The 20353-nt window shown below is 46.0% G+C and overlaps 1 protein-coding gene and 1 pseudogene across 2 annotated transcripts in view; one reads left to right on the top strand and one right to left on the bottom strand.

Moving 5' to 3' along the window:
• The window catches only part of LOC311101895 (neurofibromin-like), a 178213-nt pseudogene that overhangs the window by 47562 nt on the left and 110298 nt on the right, over nucleotides 1–20353 (bottom strand). The window contains exons 29-33 of the transcript in view: nucleotides 17672–17830; nucleotides 17404–17501; nucleotides 15428–15574; nucleotides 15122–15268; nucleotides 14890–15000 (exon numbers count right to left, since the gene is read on the bottom strand). The product of the transcript in view is annotated as a neurofibromin-like (transcript). The remainder of the gene's footprint in view (nucleotides 1–14889; nucleotides 15001–15121; nucleotides 15269–15427; nucleotides 15575–17403; nucleotides 17502–17671; nucleotides 17831–20353) is intronic.
• LOC311101455 (oligodendrocyte-myelin glycoprotein-like) lies at nucleotides 3758–8297 on the top strand (the record flags this gene model as incomplete). The annotated part of the gene is made up of 3 exons (XM_084142614.1): nucleotides 3758–3771; nucleotides 6734–6943; nucleotides 7307–8297. The coding sequence occupies 3 exons, from the start codon at nucleotides 3758–3760 to the stop codon at nucleotides 8295–8297; spliced, it is 1215 nt and encodes a 404-aa protein (XP_083998740.1).

Here is a 20353-nt window from a genome sequence, read left to right as displayed (position 1 = left end):
GCAGCCTGCTTTGGCTGAAGTGCAGAATTAAATATTCACTGCTTGCTTACGGCTAGTTGCAGAACAGAGCAGTTCTGTGGTGCAAAGTTCTGAATGCTAGCACAATAAGCATGATGTTATGCTTAGTGTGTGTATTTCCATGAGAGAAGCCCCAAACCTATGACAGAAGGACTGTTTCATTGGCCAGAAACAATCTGCCAAACTCTGCCAAATTATGACTCCTTTTCAGAGAGAGAAAGAGGAGAGGGAGAGAGTGCAAAGAGAGGAGAGGAGGGTGAGAGGAGAAAGAGGAGAGGAGGGTGAGAGTGAAAAGAGAGGAGAGGAGGGTGAGAGGAGAAAGAGAGGAGGGTGAGAGTGCAAAGAGAGGAGAGGAGGGTGAGAGGAGAAAGAGAGGAGGGTGAGAGGAGAAAGAGAGGAGAGGAGGGTGAGAGTGCAAAGAGAGGAGAGGAGGGTGAGAGGAGAAAGAGAGGAGAGGAGGGTGAGAGTGCAAAGAGAGGAGAGGAGGGTGAGAGGAGAAAGAGAGGAGAGGAGGGTGAGAGGAGAAAGAGAGGAGAGGAGGGTGAGAGGAGAAAGAGAGGAGAGGAGGGTGAGAGGAGAAAGAGAGGAGAGGAGGGTGAGAGGAGAAAGAGAGGAGAGGAGGGTGAGAGTGCGAGGAGAGGAGGGTGAGAGGAGAAAGAGAGGAGGGTGAGAGTGCAAAGAGAGGAGAGGAGGGTGAGAGGAGAAAGAGAGGAGGGTGAGAGGAGAAAGAGAGGAGAGGAGGGTGAGAGTGCAAAGAGAGGAGAGGAGGGTGAGAGGAGAAAGAGAGGAGAGGAGGGTGAGAGTGCAAAGAGAGGAGAGGAGGGTGAGAGTGCAAAGAGAGGAGAGGAGGGTGAGAGTGCAAAGAGAGGAGAGGAGGGTGAGAGGAGAAAGAGAGGAGAGGAGGGTGAGAGGAGAAAGAGAGGAGAGGAGGGTGAGAGTGCGAGGAGAGGAGGGTGAGAGGAGAAAGAGAGGAGAGGAGGGTGAGAGGAGAAAGAGAGGAGAGGACAGGAGGGAGATAGAGAGGTAGACAGGACCACATAACTACTTTCACACAAGTCCTCCAGAACCAAACAGGGTAGGGGCATGTAGGCACAGAGATTAATTCATGAGGTGCTGTTTTCAAAACATCATTACAATCACCCCCCCCCCCCCACACCCACCCCTCAATCAAAATGTAATGTCATTGAATTACAGCAATACAGACCCACTAAAAACTAGGATTTTATTAATATGGGCGCAGCGACGTTGGCCGTAAAACAGAGGCGCTAGTCACAGAACACCTATTGATGGCTCAGCACATTTGCAACAAGCTGTTCTTATTACAGACTGCCAGGGTGCTTCCTGCAGGCAGCCGAAATGGAGGAAGACCAGGAGGATGGTGAGATAAAAACTGTACAGTTAATACAAAAACAGTGCTAATTTGCTGTTGAGGGCGGTGGAGGCAGCCAGTCGTTGCAGGTGCCAGATGTGATGTGAGATGGCGCTGCTGTCAGGGCAGTGTGTGTTATGCATCCCATACGCGTTCAGCCAGAACAATGTCACCCCGCCAGATAGCAGCAGCCAATTCAGGTGAATTGTGTGTGTGAAGGTGTGTGTGTGTGTACACACAGTGAATGAATGTTTTTTTTTTATCACTGTGAGCATACGAGGACAAAATGCTGTGTGTGTGTGTGTGTGCGTGCATGCGTGTGTGAAGGGGAAATGGAACATACCGTAACTCTGAGGATATGTGAAAGTTGAACGCAAGAGGCACTAATGTTCAGTGAACAGCCCACGTTAGAATGAGTTATCGTGTTTGTATGTACACTGAACAAAAATATAAATGCAACATGTAAAGTGCTGGTCAAATGTTTCATGAGCTGAAATAAAAGATCCCAGAAATGTTCCATACGCACAAAAAGCTTATTTCTCTCAAATTTTGTGCACAAATTTGTTTACATCCTTGTCTGTGAACATTTCTCCTTTGAGAAATAATCCATCCACCTGACAGGTGTGACATATCAAGAAGCTGATTAAACAGCATGATCATTACACAGGTGCACCTTGTGATGGGGACAGTAAAAGACCACTCTAAAATTAGCAGTTTTGTCACACAAAACAATGCCACAGATGTCTCAAGTTTTGAGGGAGTGTGCAATTGGCATGCTGACTGCAGGAATGTCCACCAGAGCTGTTGCCAGAGAATTATATGTTAATTTCTCTAACATAAGCCGCATCCGACAACGTTTGAGAGAATTGGCAGTATGTCCAACCGGCCTCACAACCGCAGACCACGTACGTGTATAGCGTCGTGTGGGCGAGCGGGTGGCTGATGTTAACATTGAGGTCAACGTTGTGAACAGAGTGCCCCATGGTGGACATGGGATTATGGTATGGGCAGGCATAAGATATGGACAACGAACACAATTGCATTTTATTGATGTCAATTTGAATGCAAAGAGATACTGTGACGAGATCCTGAGGCCCATTGTCGTGACATTCATCCGCCGCCATTACCTCATGATAATGCACAGCCCCATTTCGCAAGGATCTGTACACAATTCCTGGAAGCTGAAAAAATCCCCGTTCCTCCATAGCCTGCATACTCACCAGTCATGTCACCCATTGAGCATGTTTGGGATGCTCTGGATCGACATGTACGACAGCGTGTTCCAGTTCCAGCAACTTCGCACAGCCATTGAAGAGGAGTGGGACAACATTCCACAGGCCACAATCAACAGTCTGATCAACTCCATGCGAAGGAGATGTGTCGCACTGCATGAGACAAATGGTGGTCACACCAGATACTGACTGATTTTCTGATCCACGGCCCAACTTTTTTTTAAAGCTATCTGTGACCAACAGATGCATCTCTGTATTCCCAGTCATGTGAAATCCATAGATTAGGCCCTAATGATTTCCTTATATGAACTAACTCAGTAAAATCTTTTAAATTGTTGCATGTTGAGTTTATATTTTTGTTCAGTATACTGTATGTGTATGAAAAAGAGAGAGAGGGGAAGGGATAATGGAGAGAGAATTGCTTTTATCAAGCGCGCGGGATCCTGATTATAAAAAGATCGGAGTCAGCACAGCACAGCCCCCCCCCCCCCCCCCCATCATCAGCAGAGAGGGCCGGCACTATGCTGCAATCCCCCATTCCTCCCTCCCTCGCTCCTCCTCTCTCTCCCTCTCTCTCTTTCAGAATGCTCTTTCCCTGAGTGCATCAGGAGCCTGCAGAGGAGCGGTGGAGGCTGACTGGCGCTATCAGGGGCACCCTGCTCTGGCATGCCAGGAGGACGCCACAACCCAGGAGAGGGTTATGAGACAGAGCGAGAGAGCCTGCCCACCACTGGCCAGCGCCAACACAGCACTAGAGAGAGAGAGAGAGCGAGAGAGGGGGGAGAGAGAGAGAGAGGGGGGAGAGAAAGAGAGCGAGAGAGGGGAGAGAGAGAGAGGGGGGAGAGGTCCACCTTCACCAGAGAAGGAACAAAAGCAAGGGAGAAAAAATAAAGTGCGAGTGAAGAAGAGTGTGAAAGAAAGGAAAAAGACCCCAAAAGAAAGCCAGCGCAAAAACGGAATGAGCAAAAAACTAAATGGTGCATGAATAATAAGGACAACTTAACACCCCCCCAGATTTGACTTGACAATCACTCTCTCCACTCTGCTGCTCGGTAAAAAAGAGGGGGATCGAGGGAGAGGGCTGGCCGAGGGAAGGAGAGAGGAAGAAAAGAGCGACTAGAGATGACGGAGTGAGGCGATGGAGAGGATCAGGTGAGTGACTAATGGCATGGAGAGAAAAACGGTACGAGACGGGTGTACATGCTAACACGTGCACATGATTGGACACACAGTGCTTCACAGAGCGGTGATGTATTTGATTCTGTACCACATTAGCTCAGTGGACTGCAGCAGTGTGATTTGTCTATGGCTACTCATTAAATCTCTCCAACGGTGCTGAAATCTCCATTAGATATTACAGCTATTTATGGAGCAAATTCCGATCATGTCCTTGGAGAAAATGACTAGATGGTATTTTGAAAGCACTTATACACCGATTGACACAATTGTGCCACACAACTTAAGACAATTAATTGACAAAGGGGGATAGGTGCACGCATGGTCTCCAATATTTATTTTATTCTTATGTAATTTCAAAACGTTTTTTGATATTGGGTACGAGTTGTAATGTTAAGTGCAACCTAAGACTAACTTACAGTATGCCATAACCTGAGGAAGTTTCTAGAGAGATCAGCTTACTATGTAATGCTATTAACCTGCGACACTGATGCGTTTGGCAAACTCTTAAATACAACTACACACACAGATACCTTGTCATTTGTGCCAGAAGACCGGGGTGCAGAGAGGACAGGACACAACCGTGTGTGCGCGCGCGCGTGTGGGATCGAGAGTGTGTGTGCTACTCTAAATGAATTCAGCCGTCTCTCACTGCAGTATTTCCGAGCTCCTACCCGCTGGCAAGGCTTCAAGCTTGCCGGCACACAGAATGACTGGGGCCCTTGTAAACCGCAACACAGTTATTAGATCAACGTTTCCTAAACTCGGTCCTGGGGACCTCAACGTTTTGGTTTTTGACCTAGTACTACACAGCTGATACAAATAATCAAAGCTTGATGATTAGTTGATTATTTGAATCAGCTGTGTAGTGCTAGGGCAAAAACCAAAATGTGCACACCTTGGGGTCCAGAGGACCGAGTTTGGGAAACGCTGTATTAGATCTATCAGTCTGACCCTCAACCAGGACTGTTAGCATATGGCCTGGCCTTACAATTTTATAATGTCAGAGGGGTGTCAATGACGTGAATGGGAACTATAGGGAGGAGAGGGGATGGGAGGGGAGAGGGCTCTGGGTTTAGTGAGGTCCAATCTTCCCAGATAGTTGTATAGTCCCATTATGTGCTTGAAGTACAGTGAGGGAAAAAAGTATTTGATCCCCTGCTGATTTTGTACGTATGCCCACTGACAAAGACATGATCAGTCTATAATTTTAATGGTAGGTTTATTTGAACAGTGAGAGACAGAATAACAACAAAAAATCCAGAGAAACGCATGTCAAAAATGTTATACATTGATTTGCATTTTAATGAGGGAAATAAGTATTTGACCCCTCTGCAAAACATGACTTAGTACTTGGTGGCAAAACCCTTGTTGGCAATCACAGAGGTCAGACGTTTCTTGTAGTTGGCCACCAGGTTTGCACACATCTCAGGAGGGATTTTGTCCCACTCCTCTTTGCAGATCTTCTCCAAGTCATTAAGGTTTCGAGGCTGACGTTTGGCAACTCGAACCTTCAGCTCCCTCCACATATTTTCTATGGGATTAAAGTCTGGAGACTGGCTAGGCCACTCCAGGACCTTAATGTGCTTCTTCTTGAGCCACTCCTTTGTTGCCTTGGCCGTGTGTTTTGGGTCATTGTCATTCTGGAATACCCATCCACGACCCATTTTCAATGCCCTGGCTGAGGGAAGGAGGTTCTCACCCAAGATTTGACGGTACATGGCCCCGTCCATCGTCCCTTTGATGTGGTGAAGTTGTCCTGTCCCCTTAGCAGAAAAACACCCCCAAAGCATAATGTTTCCACCTCCATGTTTGACAGTGGGGATGGTGTTCTTGGGGTCATAGGCAGCATTCCTCCTCCTCCATACACGGCGAGTTGAGTTGATGTCAAAGAGCTCCCTTTAAGAGTGTGCTCCTAATCTCAGCTCGTTACCTGTATAAAAGACACCTGGGAGCCAGAAATCTTTCTGATTGAGAGGGGGTCAAATACTTATTTCCCTGATTACAATGCAAATCAATTTATAAAATTTTTGACATGCATTTTTCTGGATTTTGTTGTTGTTATTCTGTCTCTCACTGTTCAAATAAACCTACCATTAAAATTATAGACTGATCATTTCTTTGTCAGTGGGCAAACGTACAAAATCAGCAGGCGATCAAATACTTTTTTCCCTCACTGTATGATAGATGGTTCCCAGTCATGACTTTCTTACAGGCTGGATGCAGAACCAGTGTGGAGTGTTTTACTGCTGTCTCCTGGTGTTTAATACTGCCTCTCTCCCATCTGGGAGGCTGTTGCTATGCATCAAAGGCCATCTCAAAACAGCAGCAGCTCCAGACAAGGTCTTAAATCAATTCTACAGAGATTCCATTGCGGGGAAACTAGGCAGGTTATGAATAAGGGTGATACTGTAGCTAATACTCCACCAACTGCCGTTGTCTAGCAATCTATGTTGGAATACTAGCAGATACCCATAGGCTTCCAGTCATTGCGCTATTGTTAGATAGCATTGGCTCTCGAAACTACTGTACCTCTAACTTCCTTCATACTGGACAGAGGAATACAAATTGTATCCACTAGTTCATCTAACTCTAGGGAAGTAGATAAAGGGCCTCATTGCCAAAATCCCGAAGTATCCCTTTAAGCTCCTGGTAATTGCAGCTTGGAAAAGCTAGGATTGGATTTATATGAGCTATTGCTAATCAATATTGAAATGCTAATTGGGTCGGTAGCTAATTTAACTGTCAGTATTATTATTATTCTGCAGATGTGTGTGAATGAGTGATAGTCTTGACGAAGATCCATACAGTATCAAAAATGTGCCCTTCCATTTGTGAGTATATAAATCGTGGGAGCAAAGAAGTGTTGCAGATCTATGTCCTTGGGTACAGTCCAGTGTCTCCTCTCACTGTGTCCCCATCTCTCTCCCCATCTCAGAGCCCTCATTATGCTCCCCCGCGCCCCGCTGGCCTGCCTCCTCCTGCTGCTCCTGTCGGGGGTGCTGGGGGGGCTGGTCCTGTCCATCTGCCCCTCCGTGTGCTCCTGCAGCCGGGGCCACCGTGTGGTGGACTGCTCCTCACGGCACCTCTCACAGCTGCCCCCAGGCCTGCAGCACAACATCCGCTTCCTCAACCTCTCACACAACAGGTATGAAGACACTTCTTCTTCCTCATCTTCCTCTTCATCATCCTCTACCTTCTCATCCTCATCAGGTTGGGTCCTACCTCTAAACGTCTGGGTTCTGAGATTGAGCAATAACCATGACTAATAGCCAGACAGAATCAGCAGGGAGGAGATCCTAATAATTACATTCACAGCCTTTGCTGCATATTCAAATCGATGGAAGTCTACCAATTCATGTTAGGTCACAGTATGTGGTTTGATTTAAACTAACTAATTCCACAGGCATAATTTATTTATCCTCTTCCGCAGATGTTTTCTGTATTTTCGCATCTTTAGTGTTGTGACAAATGGAACTTCTAAAATGAGAATTTCCCTCTCTCCCAACAGCCTTTGTGGTCTGGACGGCCAGCTCAGCCACTACGCCCACCTGCGTACCCTGGACCTGTCCTATAACCTCCTGGGTCGCTTCCCCTCCGGCCTGCCCAGGGCCCTCTGGGACATCCGGGCCGCCGGCAACCAGCTCCGAGCCCTGGACAAGAACGACACGGCCTACCATTGGAACCTGCAGGTACTGGACCTGTCAGCCAACGAGCTGGAGAGGGTGGTCTTCATCAACAACACCCTGCCCAGCCTACACGCCCTAAACTTGAGTCACAACCGGTTCTGGACTGTGCCCACCAACATGCCTCATAATCTGGAGATGGTGGATTTGTCCCACAACTACCTGGTTCAGATCCTCCTGGGGTCCTTGAACCGGCTGCCCAGGCTGAGGAGGTTCTACCTGCATGCTAATCGCTTCTCCTGGGTACCGGAGGGGGTGTTTGACCGGTTGGAGGGGCTCGAGTTCTTGACGCTTGGGGATAACCCTTGGGCTTGTGAAGAGGAGGAAAACATCACAAAGCTCTTGCTCTGGGCTGAACACACCCGTGCTGCCGTGTTGGGCTGCCCCTGCTACACTAAGCCAACATGTGGGCAATCCCATTTGGCAACTCCAGGAGGGGAGTGGCACTTTGCGTCCTACACAGAGCCTCCACTGGGGGCTGATGCCAGAGAGCTGGGCCGTGGGGGCCTCCCACCGGTTAGGGCTGCAGTCGTCACTTCTGGGTACTTGGCTAAGTCTGCGTTGTTGGAGCCTGGGACGCATGGAGACAGGGGTGCAGCCAACAGCTCGAGGGACCAGAACTGGTTTGTGTTCACCTCCACCCCCTCGCACAGCCTCTCCACACGCACAAGCACAATGGGGCACCCGCGCTCCACCGCCAAGAAGCCCAACACAGGAAGCACGCGGAGCAGAGGCCACGGACTCCACACACAGATCCTGTATTCTCTAGTCGCCTTGAACCTTCTAGTCATGGTGACTGCCTTCAAAGCCTTCTAAACCCATCCGTTGTCAGAGACTAGAGCCAAGTCTTGAAGGATTTTGGAGACGGCTAACCCTATGTACGTATGACCCAGAATGTTAAAAGGGAGAGGTTTGCTTTTGTTTTGATTTTAAAGAACGTTCGACTGTTACTGCCTAAATGTGTATTCTCTCTCTTCCAACAATTTGACCACCATCTACAGAGTGTAGTTGTGCTGTATGGCTATACCTTTCAAACTTGTATACAAATAATATATTTTGCAAATGTATTCACATACAGTGCATTCGGAATGTATTCAGACCCCTTCCCTTTTTTCACATTTTGTTACGTTACAGCCTTATTCTAAAATTCATTAAATAAATAAAAATCCTCATCAATCTACACAAAATACCCCATTATGACAAAGCGAAAACAGGTTTTTAGAAATGTTTGCAAATGTATTAAAGATGAAAAACAGAAATACCTTACTTACATAAGTATTCAGACCCTTTGCTATGAGACTCGAAATTGAGCTCAGGTGCATCCTATTTCCATTGATCATCCTTGAGATGTTTCTACAACTTGATTGGAGTCCACCTGTGGTAAATTCAATTAATTGGACAAGATTTGGAAAGGCACACACCTGTCTATATAAGGTCCCACAGTTCACAGTGCATGTCAGGGAAAGAACCAAGCCATGAGGTCGAAGGAATTGTCCATAGAGCTCCGAGACAGGAGGCACAGATCTCACGAAGGTACCAAAAAATGTCTACAGCATTGAAGGTCCCCAAGAACACAGTGGTCTCCATCATTCTTAAATGGAAGAAGTTTGGAAGCACCAAGACTCTTCCTAGAGCTGGCCGCCCGGCCAAACTGAGCAATCGGGGTAGAAGGGTCTTGGTCAGGGAGATGACCAAGAACCCAATGGTCACTCTGACAGAACTCCAGAGTTCCTCTGTGGAGATGGGAGAACCTTCCAGAAGGACAACCATCTCTGCAGCACTCCACCAATCAGGCCTTTATGGTAGAGTGGCCAGACAGAAGCCACTCCTCAGTAAAAGGCACATGACAGCCCGCTTGGAGTTTGCCAAAAGGCACCTAAAGACTCTCAGACCATGAGAAACAAGATTCTCTGGTCTGAGATTGAACTCTTTGGCCTGAATGTCAAGCGTCACGTCTGGAGGAAACATGGCACCATCCCTACGGTGAAGCATGGTGGTGGCATCATCATGCTGTGGTGATGTTTATCAGTAGCAGGGCCTGGGAGACTAGTCTGGAGAGGGAAAGATGAACGGAGCAAAGTACAGAGAGACCCTTGATGAAAACCCGCTCCAGAGCACTCAGGACCTCAGACTGGGGCGAAGGTTCACCTTCCAACAGGACAACAACCCTAAGCACACAGCCAAGACAACGCAGGAGTGGCTTCGGGACAAGTCTCTGAAAAGCCCTTGAGTGGGCCAGCCAGAGCCCGGACTTGAACCTGATCTAACATCTCTGGAGAGACCTGAAAATAGCTGTGCAGCAACACTCCCCATCCAACCTGACAGAGCTTGAGAGGATCTGCAGAGAAGAATGGACTCCCCAAATACAGGTGTGCCAAGCTTGTAGCATCATACCCAAGAAGACTAAAGGCTGTAATTTCTGCCAAAGCTGCTTCAACAAAGTACTGAGTAAAGGGTCTGAATACTTATGTAAATGTGATATTTATAAAAACCTGTTTTTGCTTAATCATTATGGGGTATTGTGTGTAGATTGATGAGGGGGGAAAAATAATTGAATCAATTTTAGAATAAGGCTGCAACGTAACAAAATGTGGAATAAGTAAAGGGGTCTGAATACATTCTGAATGCACTGTACATGACTAATCATACTGTATCGGTGTGGAAACATGAATGCTCTACTCTATGTACTCTATACTGCTTGTCCGTTCTGTTGACAGATGCTGCTGCCCTTTATGGTTTCTATGATATAAAGAAAAGGAAAACATTTAGAATGCATTTACTGTACGTGTGATTTGGAAGAGTCAGTGTATGACGTGAGAACTAATCTTTCAACCTTGGCATCAGCTTGGTTTGGGGGTTATCTAGGAGGGCCTGCAAGTTCTTAAAGTGGAACTGACAGCGTTTTAAATACTTTGCAGATAATAGGTTATATTTGACTCAAAATTCCATGACGTTGAGTAAGGCATTGTTGGCAGACTAGATGGATGCAGTTCAATGCATAATTAATATAGCAAATTCTCCAATACATTTCTTGGTAGTCCAACAAATATTGCTATCAGGTTGTAAATCACAGCTGGCCTGGTACATTGTTTGCTGCCTCCAGCCCTTCGGGATGCACCGTTTCAGTTTCAATGACTCAATATTTTGGACAAAAACAGAGGCTGGGAATATCAATACAATCAAACTAGCAAGGGCGATGATCACAAATCTGTCATAACGTGGCTAATAAGCTAGCTTATCTATTCAAGCTATTTATTTAGCAAGCTAAAAACAGGGAGCCTAACGTTAGCTAGCTAGCTGCTGGGAGGGTGTCGTCATTGGACGAGTGGGTGAGTGAGTGACTTTTCCCCCCATATCATTTTATGGTGGCTACAACTAGAGATGCAGGTGTCATTTGGTTAGCTAGCAAGAAATGTGAATCACTTTGCTAGATAGATATGCTAAACTTCAACAACTGTTATCCACAGTTAGCATATTTCTTAGTTGTCAATCAAATGTATTTGGCATCGATCAAATGAGAGGGCGGGCAGGCACGTTCCCATTCAGTTGTCAAAACGTAGGTTGGGACAAGCATGCATTGGCAGGCAAGCTGCAGAAGGTCGAGCAGGCTACTTTTCCCCATCGTTTATCAGTGCAAATTTGACGGACAACTATAAGCAAAACAAGTTTGAGAGGGTTTATCTACTTTTCCCTTGTTAGATTTTAGCTCTTCTCGCTCTGGCTAACATTAGTTGTTGATCTTGTTGTTGTTGATGTGCATAGGCAACTGAGGGAGATCAACCTGTTGTTTGAGCAATAGGACTGTAAACTTCCCAAATGTAAGAGGACTCCCGTTGTACACTATATATACACAAAGGTATGTGGACACCCCTTCAAATTAGTGGATTCGGCTATTTCAGCCACACCCATTGCTGACAGGTGTATAACATTGAGCACACAGCCATGCAATCTCCATAGACAAACAGTGGAAGTAGAATGGCCTTACTAAAGAGCTCTAACTTTCAATGTGGCACCGTCATAGGATGCCACCTTTCCAACAAGTCAGTTCGTAACATTTCTGCCATGCTAGAGCTGCCCTGATCAACTGTAAGTGCTATTATTGTGAAGAGGAAACGTCTAGGAACAACAACGGCTCAGCCACTAAGTGGTAGGCCACACAAGCTCACAGAATGGGACTGCCGAGTGCTGAAGCACGTAGCCCGTAAAAATAGTCTGTCCTCGGTTGCAACACTCACTACCGAGTTCCAAACTGCTTCTGGAAGCAACGTCAGCACAATAACTGTTTGTTGGGAGATTCTTGAAATGGCTTTCCATGGCCGAGCAGCCGCACACAAGCCTAAGATCACCATGCGCAATGCCAAGCGCTGGCTGGAGTGGTGTAAAGCTCGCCGCCATTGGACTCTGTAGCAGTGGAAACGCATTCTCTGAAGTGATGAATCACGCTTCACCATCTAGCAGTCTGACTGACGATTCTGGGTTTGGCGGATGCCAGGAGAACGCTACCTGCCCCAATGCACAGTGCCATCTGTGAAGTTTGGTGGAGGAGGAATAATGGTCTGGGGCTGTTTTTCATGGTTCGGGCTAGGCCCCTTACGTTTCAATCACACCGACAGCGTCATTGCGTTTTGGTACACCAGAAGTACATTCATTCCAGTGGATCGCTGCGTGTGCTTTGCAGCATTGTGTTGCAGAGGCATTTACAGCGCGTTCTGTGGATTTATCGAACGAATGCGTCAAACTGTATGCATAGACGGCTTGACAGAAAATGGTAGCAGAAGGTGAATGTTGTACTTTTGTTGCACACATCCAGATGATGCTGCGTATTATTTTGCGCAATGACGCTATCGGTGTGATCAAGGCGTTAGTTCCAATGAAGGGAAATCTTAACACTACAGCATACAATGACATTCTAGATGATTCTGTGCTTCCAACTTTGTAGCAACAGTTTGGGGAAGGCCCTTTCCTGTTTCAGCATGACAATGCCCCTGTGCACAAAGCGAGGTCCATATAGAAATGGTTTGTCGAGATGTGTGGAAGAACTTGACTGGTCTGCACAGAACCCTGACCTCAACCCCATCAATTACCTTTGGGAGGAATTGGAACGCCGACTGCGAGCCAGGCCTAATCGCCCAACATCAGAGCCCGACCTCACTAATGCTCGTGGCTGAATGGAAGCAAGTCCCCGCAGCAATGTTCCAACATCTAGTGGAAAGCCTTTCCAGAAGAGTGGAGGCTGTTATAGCAGCAAAGCGGGGACCAACTCCATATTAATGCCCATGATTTTGGAATGAGATGTTCGACGAGCAGGTGTCCACATAATTTTGGTCATGTAGCGTATTTACATATTTGCAGAAATTCATTCAGGGGTATTTTGTGACTTTTGGCAAAGGCTTTCTAATGATCTACCGTCGCGCTGTTGCCTGTAAACACACAGTCCAATTCAAAGTGAGTGAAGGCAAGCCAAATGGCTTATTTGCATATAGGCTACTGTAGCTCTGATTTTCTAATGGCACATCGGTCTGTGTAGAGTCCGGTCCTGAGGGGCGTTCAGTTCGCGTCAACATTTGCTATGTTGCGGAACGGTTTGTACCCGAATGACACGTTTCCCCCAAACTTTCTTGTACGTTCTTGAACAGACTTTGAGGTACGATTGCTCCCATTTGGTGGGTGTGGCAAGGTCTAGCTTGGCCGTGCTGACAGCGTTCCCCAACCCACAACCCAACCCCTCCCCGTTTTTCAACTAGTCGTTCAGTACAGCACTGTTTCCGTTCAATTGAATGTTTCAGAACGTAAAAGCGTACTGAATGCAGCCCTGGACAAGACTGGCACGTTTTTATTAGGGTTTATTTACTGCAGCATCTATCAATTGTTCAAACGCACGGCCGCTTTCCCATTTTATATTGCTATAGAATTTTCACAAATGCCTTACTCTACGTCATTCCCAAACATTTTATGAATATATGAAAACGTAGAAATGACCATATCTAAGTGCTCGCTTCTCATAAAAAGTTTTTTAAAAGGCGGCATATTTTTCCTTGGGGTGTATATGAATCAATTTTAATAATATTTAATGTTACTAAAACGCTGTCAGTTCCACTTTAAGCCCCTAACATGCAAGCACACACACACACCTCACAAATCCACACATATCATTGACCGTTTGGTCAAAAAGTGAGTCCCTTCCTACCACACACACCTTACAGAGTTACAGTGCATTCAGAAAGTATTCAGACCCCTTCCCTTCTCCCACAGTTTGTTATGTTACAGCCTTTACTCAGTACTTTGTTGAAGCACTTTTGGCAGTGATTACAGCCTTGAGTCTTCTTGGGTATGACGCTATAAGCTTGGCACACCTGTATTTGGGGAGTTTCTCCCATTCTTCTCTGCAGATCCTCTCAAGCTCTGTCAGGTTGGATGGGGAGCGTCGCTGCACAGCTCTTTTCAGGTCTCTCCAGAGATGTTCGATCGGGTTCAAGTCCAGGCTCTGGCTGGGCCATTCAAGGACATTCAGAGACTTGTCCCGAAGCCCCTCCTGCGTTGTCTTGGCTGTGTGCTTAGGGTCGTTGTCCTGTTGGAAGGTGAACCTTCACCCCAGTATGAGGTCTTGAGCATTTTGGAGCAGGATTTCATCAAGGATCTCTCTGTACTTTGCTCCGTTCAGCTTTCCCTCGATCCTGACTAGTCTCCCAGTCCAAGCCGCTGAAAAACTTCCCCAAGGCATGATGCTGCCACCACCATGCTTCACCGTAGGGATGGTGCCAGGTTTCCTCCAGACGTGATGCTTGGCATTCAGGCCAAAGAGTTCAATCTTGGTTTCATCAAACCAGAGAATCTTGTCCTCCCTGACCAAGGCCCTTCTCCCCAGATTGCTCAGTTTGGCCGGGCAGCCAGCTCTAGGAAGAGTATTGGTGGTTCTAAACTTCTTCCATTTAAGAATGATGGAGGCCACTGTGTTCTTGGGGACCTTCAATGCTGCAGAAATTTTTTTGTACCCTTCCCCAGATCTTTGCCTCCTGTCTCGGAGCTCTACGGACAATTCCTTCGACCTCATGGCCAATCAATTGAATTTACCACAGGTGGACTCCAATCAAGTTGTAGAAACATCTCTAGGATGATCAATGGAAACAGTATGCACCGGAGCTCAATTTCGAGTCTCATAGCAAAGGGTCTGAATACTTAGGTACATTTTTATTTTTCATACATTTGCAAACATTTCTAAAAACCTGTTTTTGCTTTGTCATTATGGGATATTGTGTGTAGATTGATGAGGAATTTTTTTATTTAATCCATTTTAGAATAATGCTGTAATGTAACAAAATGAGGAAAAAGGGAAGAGGTCTGAATACTTTCCGAATGCACTGTATGTAGGTAGCAACAATGTAACATATACTCCTTGGCAAGGTCTTACCTGCGAGCAATATAGTAGAAGACAGGGTTGCCATTCTTGGAGGTTCCAGCCTGGTAGAAGATGTTGAGGGTCTTCAGGGCTTTAAACTCGTCTTTCTCATGGACCTGGTGCCTAGAAATCAGGGAAAAACGGACAATAGAATGCTTCTGAATCAACTCCACTCACCAACTGCTGGCATCCTTAGTGTCTTAGAACATTTTACACACTAACTCTACACTAGGAGAACAGTTACCTGGTCATAAACTCTTCAAACTTGGAGCTGGTGAGGTTGAGGCTGGACCAGTGGGTGTCGGCCACGGGTTTGTGCTCGGGGGGCCCCAGATAGGCCAGGAGGGTGGCCATCTTGTCAAACGGCCGCCTGCCCACTGCCTTGTGGTCCCTATGGAATGGGAAGAGAGAGGGGAGAGAGAAACCACTGTCAGACTGAGGGCTATACTGGTAGTGCACATAATAGCATGATGACTGGTGACTCATTGTGTGTGTGTGTGTGTGTGTGTGTGTGTGTGTGTGTGTGTGTGTGAGAGACAGAGTTACTGACCTGTTGCTGGAGAGGTACTGTCTGATCCTCTCCTGGTTGTTCCACAGCAGCCTATGGAGGGCCAGAACGTTGCCATCACTGATGAAGGACAGGCTGTGGTTGACTGAGTCACTGGGAGGAGAGTCAGACGCTATGTCCAAGAAGAACCTACAGGGCAATATGGAGGGATCACAGAGTGAATGGTTAACTACAGAACTGGAAATGTAAACTCAGCAAAAAATGAAACGTCCTCTCACTGTCAACTGCAATATAAAGATTCAAAAACTGAGACATAAACTGAACAAGTTCCACAGACATGTGACTATTGAAGAAATTGAATAATGTGTCCCTGAACAAAGGGGGGGGGGGTCAAAATCAAAAGTAACAGTCAGTATTTGGTGTGGCCACCAGCTGCATTACGTACTGCAGTGCATCTCCTCCTCATGGACTGCACCAGATTTGCCAGTTCTTGCTGTGAGATGTTACCCCACACTTCCTGCAAGTTCCCGGACATTTCTGTGGGGAATGGCCCTAGCCCTCACCCTCTGATCCAACAAGTCCCAGATGTGCTCAATGGGATTGAGATCCGGGCTCTTCGCTGTCCATTGCAGAACACTGATATTCCTGTCTTGCAGGAAATCATGCACAGAACAAGCAGTATGGCTGGTGTCATTGTCATGCTGGAGGGTCATGTCAGGATGAGCCTGCTGGAAGGGTACCACATGAGGGAGGAGGATGTCTTCCCTGTAACGCACAGTGTTGAGATTGCCTGCAATGACAACAAGCTCAGTACGATGATGCTATGACACACCGCCCCAGACCATGACGGACCATCCATCTCCAAATCGATCCCGCTCCAGAGTTCAGGCCTCGGTATAACGCTCATTCCTTCGACGATAAACGCAAATCCGACCATCACCCCTGGTGAGACAAAACCGTGACTCGTCAGTGAAGAGCACTTTTTGCCAGTCCTGTCTGGTCCAGCGACGGTGGGTTTGTGCCCATAGGCGAAGTTGTTGCCGGTGATGTCTGGTGAGGACCTGCCTTTCAACAGGCCTACAAGCCCTCAGTCCAGCCTCTCTCAGCCTATTGCGGACAGTCTGAGCACTGATGGAGGGATTGTGCGTTCCTGGTGTAACTCGGGCAGTTGTTGTTACCATCCTGTAACTGTCCCGCAGGTGTGATGTTCGGAAGTACCGAACCTGTGCAGGTGTTGTTACACGTGGTCTGCCACTGCGAGGACGATCAGCTGTCCGTCCTGTCTCCCTGTAGCGCTGTCTTAGGCGTCTCACAGTACGGACATTGCAATTTATTGCCCTGGCCACATCTGCAGTCCTCATGCCTCCTTGCAGCATGCCTAAGGCACATTCACGCAGATGAGCAGGGAACATGGGCATCTTTCTTTTGGTGTTTTACTAAGTTTTCATAACTGTGACATTAATTGCCTACCGTCTGTAAGCTGTTAGTATCTTAACGACCGTTCCACAGGTGCATGTTCATTAATTGTTTATGGTTCATTGAACAAGCATGGGAAACAGTGTTTAAACCCTTTACAATGAAGATCTGTGAAGTTATTTGGATTTTTACGAATTATCTTAGAAAGACAGGGTCCTGAAAAAGGGACGTTTCTTTTTTTGCTGAGTTTATTACAAATACCTCTTACATATTAGAAAATGAGTCCAGGTCTGTAATTCTCATCTTCATAACAGAAAGTCAGGACTCCGATAATTTCCTGCTTTTCAGGATACTGAGAGAGCAGTTTGTGATTTTATCCACTTTCAAAGTGGGGAATTCTTTGTCAGAAGCTTTGCTGGTATTAAAATTCTTCTGACTTGCCGCCTAGGTCGGAAAATATACAGTTTAAGACGTTGTCACAAATCTGGGATCAGCGCTGTTGCTAACTACCAGCAAATGACAGTAGTGGCTGGTCCCATTGTTGCAAAGAGTTATATTAGAATCCCGTTGTCAAAACCTTTGTCATCTTCAACCTAGCTTACCGCCTGTCTGCATCAAAATTGCTTTTCACAAAGTCGTTAAAAGGCCTCATGTGCTCCTCTTTGGTAAACAACACGTGGTTGGCAATGCTCTGGAGGATCTGAGGACAGAGAGAAAAACACAAAACAGAGAGCAACTTAACAAAAATAAAAGGTCATAAATACAATTAATTTTTTACAATAATTGTATCAAACTCTTTCGGTCAAAGCCCCTACTGTCATTTTCACGCGAGGTGCTTATTTTAGGAAGATGGAAGCTCCCAACCCATACCTTGGACATGAGCTTCAGTCCTCTCTCTATCCTGGGTGGGGGCTTCTCATCCAGGATGCCTGCCTCGTAAGGCGACACGATGGCAGGGTTGATGAAGCGCAGGAACATGGCACTGCCCACCGCCCCTATACTGTTCTGGGGGAAACGCTGGCTCACCACCTAGAGGAAGAGGAGGGCGGAGAAGGGGAATGGAAAACAAGGGGGAGGGAGGAGAGCAGGAGGGGTGGGAACAGAGTGGAGAGAAAACACAAAAGAAGAAAAGGAAATTAGAGTTAGATGCTTGCACGACATGACAGAGGAGATCTCACACCACCCTTCTCAAAGCCAGCCAGAGCACGAGCAAGTAAGAAAAAAAGCAAAAGAGAGAGAAAGAAAGAAAAAGAGTTTGAGAGTAAGAGTAAGACATAGGGAGGGAGACAGAGGAAGATAGAAAGACCTAAGTACGGAAGTCCAGAGAGGACATATGAATAAATAAATAAAAATCTTTGTTATGTCGAGATCACAACTTATTTATCTCATGATCACTACATAACAAAAGTTGTTGTTAAAAAGAAGTGGACGTATTGTTGATAGATGGCTGAGGTGGCAGGCCCCTGAACGATATCTGACAGGCAGCACTATCTCCCAGGCTGTGTGCCACCCCCAAGACCACAGTCAATCGCATGCAAGCAACAACGCAGCTAACTTGGCTAGTCTTGTGAGTAAGCTAGCTAGCTAACTAGTTAGCTAGGTAGTCTTGTTAGCTAGATAGCTAGCTAGCTTGTAGTCTATGCTGGTTGTTAGCTTGCATAACTGATATGTGTATAACATGTGTATAAAGGAACACTTCGTGTTTAACGGATAATATTTAAAATGTATAGAGTTGGTGAGATCCATTCCTAACAGGCTGATCAGATTGAATTTCAGCCTCAATAGCAGCGTCAGAGGCTGATAAATCAGGATTCTGTAGCTAGGCTGTTTCATAGGTAAAGCTCCTTGTAGACAGATTAGCAGTCAGGATGCACGGACCATATTGAAAAAACAACAAATTCGCGGACCAGACATAGCCTATTTGTTTTTACAAAATAAACATGCAACTGCGACCCAAACAGGCCATTGTTTTCTTTGAAAAAATATTTCCCTTTATAATGTCCACTTATGTACATAGCATGCTGTATATAGCATTTTAACATATTAAAACAAGAGATAAATAATATTTGTCCAGCCTTTGCTGCTATGCTTGCAGATGTGCATAATATGCTGCGACCCTAATCAAAAAGTATTTCATAACTCTAAATGACAGAAACGTACCTATAGGCTGTTGTAACGTTTAAACTTAAAACATGTTTTTCACTTTTTGCACTGCATGGATCACCAGTGCAGTTGAATGCAGTAATGCTGTATGGTGCACTCAAAATGTATTGTAGTTGAGTAACCAGCCTAGGCTACTGCTCAAATGTTGCTGTAAAAGGCCTACATGTTTCTCTTTTGCATGCTGTTTTGTTGCAGGTTCTGTTTTTTCATTGTCTGAAGCCAGACTGCAACATTTTAGTTGCCTAGCTAGGACTGTGGCATGTGTCTGTACACTTTCCCTCGGCTGCGCGCTTTACCCGGGGCACACGAAAGCAGCGCAATTGAAGTTAAATTCACCGATGCGAGCGCATCGGCTGTAATTTCATAAAGTAGATGACTCAACTGTTGAGTCATTTATACTCGTTTGTGTGTCCTATTGAGTTTGACACGTGGGCTTGCCTATTAGCCCCGTTATGACGGACTTGTGATCAATGCCCTTGCTACTTTGATTGTATTGACATTCCCAGCCTTCGTTACAGTCGTCTGTTTTTGTTCAAAATATTGAGTCATTGAAACTGAAACAGTGCATCCCGAATGGGTGGAGGCAGCAAACAATGTACCAGGCCAGCTGTGATATACAACCTGATAGCAATCTTTTATGGACTACCAAGAAATGTATTGGTGAATTACAGCACCAGTCAAAAGTTTGGACACACCTGCTCATTCAAGGGTTTTTCTTTAATTTTACTAATTTCTACATTGTAGAATAATAGTGAAGACATCAAAACTATGAATTAACACATATGGAATCATGTAGTAACCAAAAAGGTGTTCAACAAATCAAAATATATTTTATATTTGAGATTCTTCAAAGTAGCCACCCTTTGCCTTGACGACAGCTTTGCACACTCTTGGCATTCTCTCAACCAGCTTCATGAGGTACTCACCTGGAATGCATTTCAATTAACAGGTGTGCTTCGTTAAAAGTTAATTTGTGGAATTTCTTTCCTTAATGCGTTTGAGACAATCAGTTGTGTTGTGACAAGGTAGGGGTGGTATACAGAAGATCTCCCTATTTGGTAAAAGACCAAGTCCATATTATGGCAAGAACAGCTCAAATAAGCAAAGTGAAACGACAGTCCATTACTTTAAGACATGAAGGTCAGTCAATCCGGAAAATTTGCAGTCACAAAAACCATCAAGCGCTATGATGAAACTGGCAGTCATGAGGACCGCCACAGGAAAGGAAGACCCAGAGTTACCTCTGCTGCAGAGAATAAGTTCATTAGAGTTACCAGCCTCAGATTGCAGCCCAAATAAATGCTTCACAGAGTTCAAGTAACAGACACATCAACATCAACTGTTCAGAGGAGACTGCGTGAATCAGGCCTTCATGGTCTGCTGCAAAGA

The sequence above is a fragment of the Coregonus lavaretus genome, assembly GCF_964263955.1.
Source record: "Coregonus lavaretus genome assembly, chromosome: 26".
NCBI lineage: Eukaryota > Metazoa > Chordata > Actinopteri > Salmoniformes > Salmonidae > Coregonus > Coregonus lavaretus.
Note: the sequence above shows the minus strand (reverse complement) of the source record. Positions and strands in the feature narration are given on the sequence as shown.